Here is a 9732-nt window from a genome sequence, read left to right as displayed (position 1 = left end):
GAAAATGAACATGATTACTACGGTGTTATAGAGGAAATAATGGAGTTGACTTACTTAGGCATGAATAACAGGGTTACGGTATTCAAGTGTCATTGGTTTGATCCAACTGCAACAAGACTTGACAAAGCTTCAGGCATTGTGGAGGTGAATCATAAATCCAGGTTTGGAACATATGAACCATTCATATTAGCCTCGCAAGCTCAACAAGTTTATTATACTTCATATCCGAGTATAAAAAAGTCAGATAGAAATGAATGGTGGGCAGTTTGCAAGGTGAAATCCAAACTATACCCCGAGTATGATCAGTTACAAGAAGATGAGTTAGCTGAAGACAGTGATTACTATCAATCAGATGATGTCTGTGACTTCGCTTATGGTCACGATGTTGCGCATGATATGCATGTCATATCTCCATTGGCTGATGAAACATTCATAGAGGAATGTGATCCAAATGATGTACCAAGTGGATGGGCAAACAATGAAGAAGAAGAAGAAGAAGAAGAAGAAAGTCAAACTAGTGACGAGGAAGAATTCTCAAGCTAGTGAGCAAAATCTTATACTACAAACCTCTATTTAAATGCATTGTAATACTTGATGTGAGTTGTATTGCAATACTTGGTGTGAATGATTAAAAATTTTATTTCAATGTATTGTAATACTTGATACGAATGATTCGAATGCATTGTAATACTTGATGTGAATGATTTCAATTATCTGAATGTATTATAATTTATGCAATTAACGAATGATTTGAATTAGTGCAATACTTGATGTCAATGATTTGAATTATTTGAATGCATTGCAATGCTTGATGTGAATGACTTGAATGCATTGTAATACTTGATGTGAATTATTTGAATGTATTGTATGACATATGTTATTTGTTAGAATATGGTTCGTGGAGGTTATAGTGGTCGCTCATCCAGTAGTAGCCAGGCTCAACCTTCATCTTCACGGGCTCCTGTGATAGGTATATCATATAACTAATTAGATGCTTGATTAGTTCAAATGCACATTCTGAGAACTTGGTGTGTATTTTTTTACAGATGATGTTGCGCCTGTACACGACCCACCTACACCAGTTGATCGCACAAGTCAACAGCCAACACAGGAAACAGGGTCTTCTCAGGCTGGCACAAGAAGACTCATTCGAATAGTGTATATCGATAATCGACCGTAAGTATTTTGTTTTCAATTATTGCATATCTTTTAAATATTTTATATTGATATTTACTGTGTAACAATTCATGTGCAGCACGAGGTTTGAGCCACAAGAAGTAGTACGGGAGATTAGGAATTCACTTCTTCAACATCTACCAGGACCAGTTGCTCAATGGAAAGAGTACCCAAAGGAGGTATTAGACAGATTGTGGTCCTCATTCATGGTATACAGTTGTTCCTCATAGTTAATGTGTTTCATATTTAATTTATTTAAGCAATGTCTACTAACTTTCTGAAAATATTTGTAGGCTTCGAATCGCTTTGCAACTACGGTGGAAGAAAATGATGCAAGGAAGGTGTGGCAGAAGGTGGCTGCCAATCGATTTGCAGACATGCTGCACACTATGAAGACTGCAGCAAAAAAAGCATCTGGCGTAGTAGATGATCCATTACTGTGGAAGGGCCATGGTCCTATTACTATCAGGAGAGATTACTGGGATGAAATGTGCGATATGTGGGCGGGAGATGCATTTAAAAATCGCTCTGCGAAGGCTTCACAAAATCGATCGAAGATGCCCGAAGCCCATCTACACACAGGTGGATCTAAGACATTTGGGAGCCACCTAAAGAAAATGGTAACTCATCAATATATAATATTAATTTTATAAGTATTGTTGCAAATTTGTGTACTAAATCTTTTGTCATTTAACTTCGCAGGAAGCAGAAAAAGGAGGCAGTGTACCATATAAGGATGTGTTTGTAGAAACACATAAACGGAAGACCACGGGAGTCTTCGTATCAGAGAAGGCGAGAACGACAATGGTATGTATTAATTCTATTAATAATCATTGCAATATATATGCAAGTCATCATAATGTTATCATTAATTATTAATGAATACTTTAAACATTATTTTGTAGGAGGCATATGAGCAACAAATGGTAGAGCGATATGGCGAAGACGCTACTCAGCATCCATCATTTGATCCTACAGCATGGGTGACTGCAGCAGGTGAACCCAAAAAAGGTCGCGTGTTCGGGTTTGGGAGTAATATGAACACTTCACCAGTTATTGGTTCTTCCAGTTACGGCTCACCAACTTCTTGCGCCGACATAAGCTCCAAGCAGCCGACTATTCTTTCCAGTGATGATGTACGCGAGATCATTAATGAATCACTGAATAACTACTTCCAATACACCGTCGCCCCCTTTCTCCGAAATGAGATCAAGGCCGCTGTTCAGGATAGGGGATCTTCGATTCCAGGTCCCTCTCAGGTATAATCACATATATAGTTTTTTTGACTGTCTTAAAGCACATCTGAGCATGGTAGAATCACATATAGAGTTTTTCTAGATGCCTTAGAACACATATGAACATGCTATAATCACATATTCAATTTTTTTACTGCCTTAGCATACATATGAGCATGATAGAATCACATATATATATATATATTTAACTTTTTGTCTGTCTTAGAGCACATATGAGCATGATAGAATCACATATAAAGTTTTTTTTATTGCATTAGAACACATAAGCATGCTATAATCACATATTCAGTTTTTTTACTACCTAAGAACACATATGAGCATATTATAATCACATATTTTGTTTTTTGACTGCCTTAGCACACATATGAACATGCTATAATAACATATAGAGTTTTTTAACTGCCTTAGAACACATATGAACATGTTATATATCATTTATGATAGAATCACATATAAAATTTTTGGCTTTGCCTGCCTTAGAGCACATATGAGCATGCTATATTCACATATTCAATTTTTTTACTGCCTTAGCACACATACGAGCATGATCGAATCACATATATAGTTTTTTGCCTGCCTTAAAGCACATATGAGCATGGTAGAATCACATATAGAGTTTTTTTATATGCCTTAGAACACATATGAACATGCTATAATCACATATTCAATTTTTTGACTGCCTTAGCACACATATGAGCATGATAGAATCACATATAGAGTTTTTTTATTGCCTTAGATCACACATGAGCACATGATAGAATCACATATAGTGTGTAATTTATTTCATTATATTTTGTTTATCAATACTGACTGTTCTTTTCTTGTGTAGGCTGCTAGCGATAATCAGGGTAGTGGAGCTGAAGGGACAGATAAAGACAATGAACAAAAAGACGCACAAAATCTTGGCGATGATTAGAGGACTGTGTTGAAGAAGTTCTATTTTTTTTATTTTTCCTAATTGTAATTGTTGAATTGTAAATAATTAAACTTCTTAGTTTTAAGGTGGAACGATTAATTATTATAGATACTTGTTATATGAATTTTTTTGTGTGGTTTGTTTTTTATTTACAGGAAATATAAATTGTACAGGAAATATAAATTGTACAGTTCTCGATAATTAATTTTTAAATAAATTTTTTTTGATTTTTTTTCGTTTTTGCGACGGATTAGCGACGGATGATTCCGTCGCTATTCATATTAATCTAGCGATGGCTTAGCGACGGAATTAAATCCGTCGCCACGCCGTGGTCGCCGTTTAGTACCGGCGGATTGGCGACGGAATATAGCGCTCGTTATTCCGTCGCAATTAGCGACGGACTTGGCGACGGAATTATTCCGTCGCCAGTTAGCGTCGAAATATTCGCGACGTAAGCATATTGTCGCCGCGTTGTCGCTAATCCGTCGCTAACATGGTTAGTGACGGATTAGCGACGGATTAGCGACGGAATGTGGTCGTCGCTAATCTACTGCTTTGTTGTAGTGTGTGTTGGTTTTCTTTTATTATTTCTGTGTGTTTCCTTTATTTTTTTATTGTTTCAACCTTAGAATAGTATCCGTGCATAGACCAGAATGTTAGATCTAGGTTTGTTTCATTGTTTGCATGTTCGAGTATTGATTTTCATTATTTTTCAAGAAAAACGTGTAAATCGGCTAGAGGTTCTTCTAGCCGATTTGGGTTGTCTTCTCCAACGTGTGTGTCTGTGTTATTTCAACAGAAAAAGCCTTCAAAAAAGATTAGTTTGAGTTATTTTGGGCGTTGGGTCTAGATCCAAAGGTGTTTTTCATTGAAAACCAATAAATCGGCTAGATCCATTCTAGCCGATTTTGGTTTATCTTTAATTTTATCTTTATTTCGGATTTTGGCAGCCAAGTTGGGTTAATAGACCCTATATAGATCCGATTCCAGTGAGTTATTGCAGATCTATTGAGGTTTGAGTCATTGCTTGATTCGGTTGTCTTTGATTTTTAAAGATTTTTTATTCAAATTGTGAAAATCGGCTAGAATCTCATCTAGCCGATTTCTTTTATTTTGTTTGTATTCTGTCCATCGTGTTTCGGTCAATTGTTTTTACAGAAAAAAAATGTCGAAAAAGATCATTTTGATTTAGTGTAGTCGTTGGTTGTCATTGAGCATTATTTGAATATTAACAAAAAAAATTTATATCGGCTAGACTACTTCTAGCTGATCTTTGTGTTTAGGAAAGTCGTGGTGTGCATGTAATCTTCTACTTCATACTGCATGTCTGCATATTTTATTGATTTTACAGTGTTGCAAAGTGTGTTGTGGTAGAGTTAGCATTTTAGGATTGTTCTAGATAATCATTTTTATCATTTTGTGTTTTTGTGTTTTGGGTTTATTGAGAAAATTCCAAAAATCGAGTTTTAGTTTTTTATGTTTTTAATGAATTCCAGCATAGTGTTGTTTATGTTTGCATTTGTGTAATTAGGAGTTCTTTTTATTATATTTTAATTTAGTTTTATCAAAATAGTGGTTACTTAGTTTAATCATGTTTTTTAGTTGGTATTTTTATTTTTTTTTAGTCTTCTTCTTCCCCAAGGAGGGGCGGCAGCCATTAGAGCTCAAATTCGAGCTCTAGGCTGTTTTTGGTAATTCTTAATTGCAATTAGGTAGGTTTAATTAGGTTGTCTAGGTTCAATGTATTAGGGTTTATTGCATTAGCCGTTTTTAGGGGTTATTTAAGTAAGTTTTGGGAATTAGGGTAGCATTCAATCTTAGAAAATCGTTTTTCTATTTAATTCCTTTTATTCCCTAGGTAGATTTAATTGCATTGGTTTAGAAAGTAGCACCATTAGGGTTGACGATTTTTGAGAAGGAAGGTAATTAAAGTAAGGGAATTTGAAAAGTTTTTGGAAAGAGTAGTTTCTTCAAAAATCATGTGGGGTCATTTAAGGGAGATTTAAATTTTGAGTTTTCATTAAAGAAGGAGTTACTATTTAGCTTTGGAAAGTGTTTTTGAAATTTAATTAAACCTCCTATCTAGGCTCCACGATTTCCATAAAGAATTAAAAGCAATTTAATTCTATTTTGAAAAGCAAAAATCGTGGGTTTCTAGATTGGACTTTCCATTTTTCCTAAGTGAGCTTTAAAGACAATTAAGGAGTGTAACTCCCTCATTAAGTGGGGCGATTTTTTAGAGTCCAAATTATTTCAAAGTTTGAGCATTGATAATTATTACTTTATTTTCCCAACCTTCTACATTAAAATCGTTAGTTTTGAATTAATTTTAGGATAATTAAGAGGTTACTACTTTAGTCGACCCAATTAAGTGAGTCAAACCCTAGTCTAAACCCACCCGAGCCTACCTTACCCAACTCGAGCCTAGTCAAACCTAACCTAAGCTTGGGTCAACCAAGTCCAACCTAACCTAGTCAAAACCAAGCCTAGACTAAGTCAAAGTATAGACCAAACCTAGGTCGAGTCAACTCTAGGTCAAGTCATAGACCAAGACCTAACCCTAGTCAAGTCTTAGTCCAACCCAGGGTGAGTCAAGACCGAGTCTAGGTCGAGTCAACCTTAGTCCAAGTCAAACCTAATCTAGGTCAAATCTAGGTTGAGTCAACCGAACCTACCTATTGAAACCTAACCTAAGTTTAAGTCAACCGAGTCTACCTAACCTAATCTAAGCCAAGCCTAGGTCGAGTCAACCTTAGTCCGAGCCTATCTTACCCAACCTAACCTAAACCGAGCCCACCTAAACCAAACCGACCTTAGTTGACTAAGTCAACCCTAAACTGAGTCCAACCTAGTCTTAGTTAAACTTAACTTAGTCAAGACCTAACCCTAGTCGAGCCTAGTTCGAGTCAACCTTAGCCAAGTTAACCCAACCTTAGCTAAGTCAAAACCGAGTCCACCTAAGTCAACCGAGCCTAGTCGAGTTGACCCTAGTCCTAGTTCAACTCCATATTTTATTGTTCCCTTTTATTCTCGTTCTTTTTAGATTTAATCCATAGTGATTTTAGAATAGCTAGTACAGTTATTTATTTAATTGTTTTAGTTAAATTTTATATTTGTTGATTCGATGTGTGCTTGTTGGTTTGTCGTATCTTAATAATTGAGTTAGTATAGTGCATTTAGTTTATATTTGGCGCAGCACTTAGTCATATAGTTAATTGCATGATTTAGTGCCTTAGTTGTAATTGCATTATTATTTCATTTAGCTATTAGTCATAAAATGCATATCATACTTCATTTAGATTTCATTTAGCTTCATTGTAGTTAATATCAGCATATAATCAGTCATATAGGATCATTTAAATCTGCATTACATTTAGATTACATTCTTAGTGTGTAAAATAGATTAATAGAGTGAATAGTGCATTGAAAGAAAAGACTGTTTTTTGTTGTATCGCACTGTCGTAATTTCGTAGGCAAAAATTTTGAGTTTTTAGCAATTTTTTGTTCTATTCACTTTATCAACGTGTTATCTGACTGCAGACCAAATTTCAGCTCTTTCGTAGTTGATTTGGTCTGATTTTTAAGCGTTTTGCGAAAACCGCTTTTTCTGGTTTTTAAATTACAGGACTTTTGATATCCTGATTTTTCCCAGTTTTGAAATGCTTATATCTAGAGTTCCAGATATTGTTTTTTCATTCTGTAAAAACTGTCAGATTGTTTAATCTGTCAGTTGCAGAACAGAATAAATTTCGGGAAAATCGGACCTCGTTTGCTCTATCAAACAGTGGTTTTTCAACAACCTGTCAGAATTCTATTTTACACTAGTTAGGAGCAGTTTCGTAATTTTCTTAGTTTCGGCCTTTTTAGATCTGTTTTCAGTAGTTTCTGCATTTTAGGAGCTGCATAATCATCATACAGCATTAGTAGAATTAATTTAGCTAATTTTAGAATTAATTTAGTATTTTATTTAATTATTGTCTGATAATTAGCATTTGTTTTATTAATTTCGTAAAATTAGACTTAGTTTTATTCATCGTTTTCATTGTTAGAATAGAATACTAACTTTGTATTTTCTTCATTTTAGGTTGAAAAGCATAATCATTATCCAGGGTTATTGTCCAAATGCGAAGAGTGATTAATTGGTGAAAAGACAGAAATACCCTTGGCATGGAGCAGAAGACTTAGTTGTTTTTTTTCATTTTCATTTTAGTGATTAATTGTAGTTGTATTAGTTTTATAATTGTAGGTTGATATTTGTAATTAATAAATTAAATTTTATAGAAATATCTTGATTAATTCTTGTTCCCTGAGGATTCGACTCGTACTTACCACTCTGTGGAAAGTCGGTTTTTATACTTTTGGTTGACGATTTTCCAAAGTTTTATTGAAAATAATTGTTTTAAAGATATCATTTCAAAATATCAACCAACAGGTTAAAAGCCTATAATATAGGTTGAAAAGCTCATAATACAGGTTAAAAGTTGATAATACAGTTTAAAGGCTCATAATATAGGTTGAAAGCCTATAATACAGTTTAAAATATCGTAATATAGCTTAAAAGTTCATAATACTGGTTGAAAGCTCATAATACATGTTAAAAACCCATAATACAGGTTAAAGTTTATAATACTGATTGAAAGCTCATAATACAGGTTGAAAGCCCATAATACAATATGAAAGCCTATAATACAGTTTAAAAGTTCATAATACAGTTTGAAAGCCCATAATATAGTTTGAAAGCTCATAATACAGGTTAGAAGCTCATAATATGTGTTGTGTAAACAAAGGCATGTGAATAAACTTATTATTTTATGCGTAACGAAATAACACATGCACACGCCTAGTATATTTCTCTAGAAACGAATGATAGCATATTTTCTTGAGAAATATGTACATACGAGGTATTTTCCAATGAAATCCATATATATATATATATATATATATATATATATATATATATATATATATATATATATATATATATATATATATATATATATATTATGTATTTTATATGAGGAAATATATATTATTTTATATAGCATATCGAACACATGTGAGGTTATCAAAACATAAACAAATCATACTCACGTACAAGTGTAACAAGAATATGAATTTTAACATCGAACTATGAGCATTTTGTATAGGAACCTACTTTATAGAGTGTATTGACAAGAGATGGAAAATTCTCAAAATATCTTGAGAGAATTTTCTTCCAAAACCTAACACTGACGAGCGTAGTCGAATTGAATCAAACTGCAATGGGAGAGGATAGTCTGCTCATGCAAACCGAGTCAGTGCAAGGAGACAATGCGGGTTAGCTCGAAAATGGGTTTTAAAGCCATCCAGGTGAAGAACATTGTAATAACCGAACAAAAAAATAATAAGTTTGGATTCGGGTTGGATTCGGACCCGACCCGGACCCGAATGGAGGCACCGCCTCCCGTATTTTTAAGACAGGGAAGCAGGGGTTTCAAAGAGAACCCCGCCCCCTTCTTCCTCTCTCGTTCTCTCTCCCTGATTCTCCCTCGTCTTCGGTGAATTGCCGAAGAGTCCTGTCAAGCCGCCGCCGGCGACAGTACCACCGGAGCCCACCCTCGCCGGTGACAGCCTCCCCTCTGTGACCACGCCGACGCTGCCGCCACCTGCGACCTCCCACCGACGTCGTCGCTGTCGCTGCCACCGTCGATGACTTCCAGGTACGCCCCTTTTCTCTCTTTCTCTTGTTTTCTCTTCTCTCCCCCATTTCTTCTCCTTTTCAGTCGGCAGGCCGACAAGGGGCGACACCCCCTACCGTCTGTGTCCGACTGGTTGGCAGGGGCTTTTGCCTCTGCCTCTCGCCTTTCGGATAGCCGGCAGGGGGTGACGCCCCAATTGCCGCCTGTTTCTGCTCGATCTGCAAGGGTTTTCAACCCATGCCCCTCTCTCCCTCATTCTCTGCGGTTGGTGGAAGGCCGACAGGAGGCCAGTGGCCCCTGCCGTGCCTTCCCCCTATCTCTCTCTCTCTTTGGGTCTACCAGAAGGGTGGTGCCGAGCACCCCTCCTGGTTTGTGTCCTCTTTGAAGGGACGACAGGGGCGAGGCCTTGTCGTCAGCCTGCTCCAGCAGTTCGGCAGGAACCAAGTCCCTACCCCCCCTGCTCTCTTTTTTGGCAGGCGGCAGGGCTGTCGCCAGCGTCGATTCCTCTCAGGCAGAGGGCTCCCGAGGGAGGGCTCTCGGGTGGCCCTTGTGCTATGGTTGGCAGGGCCCCCTGCCTGCCTCTTGTTCATGTAGGTCGGTAGGGGCCGAACCCCTGTCACCTCCTTTCTTCGGGTTCTCAGTAGGTTGGCAAGGGTCGAGCCCTTGGCACCTCCCTGAGTTTGGGGGCGATGGCAGGGGCTGAGCC

At 36.8% G+C, this 9732-nt stretch overlaps 1 protein-coding gene across 2 annotated transcripts; it reads left to right on the top strand.

Annotated features, from left to right (window-relative positions):
• The first annotated feature begins 862 nt into the window (after positions 1-862).
• Positions 863-3736, top strand: LOC149816867 (uncharacterized). 2 transcript variants are annotated; one of them, XM_089988086.1, is made up of 3 exons: positions 863-970; positions 1047-1176; positions 3262-3736. In XM_089988086.1, the coding sequence occupies exons 1-3, from the start codon at positions 892-894 to the stop codon at positions 3359-3361; spliced, it is 309 nt and encodes a 102-aa protein (XP_089844212.1). In that variant the 5' UTR covers positions 863-891; the 3' UTR covers positions 3362-3736. The 2 variants fall into 2 exon arrangements, 1 of the variants encoding a protein (XP_089844212.1); XR_016427757.1 differs by lacking the exons at positions 863-970; positions 1047-1176 and adding an exon at positions 2269-2435.
• The last annotated feature ends 5996 nt before the right edge of the window (positions 3737-9732 follow it).

This window comes from Nuphar pumila, chromosome 14 (genome assembly GCF_984573655.1).
Source record: "Nuphar pumila chromosome 14, dmNupPumi1.hap1.1, whole genome shotgun sequence".
NCBI lineage: Eukaryota > Viridiplantae > Streptophyta > Magnoliopsida > Nymphaeales > Nymphaeaceae > Nuphar > Nuphar pumila.
This window is presented reverse-complemented; position numbering and strand designations above follow the sequence as displayed.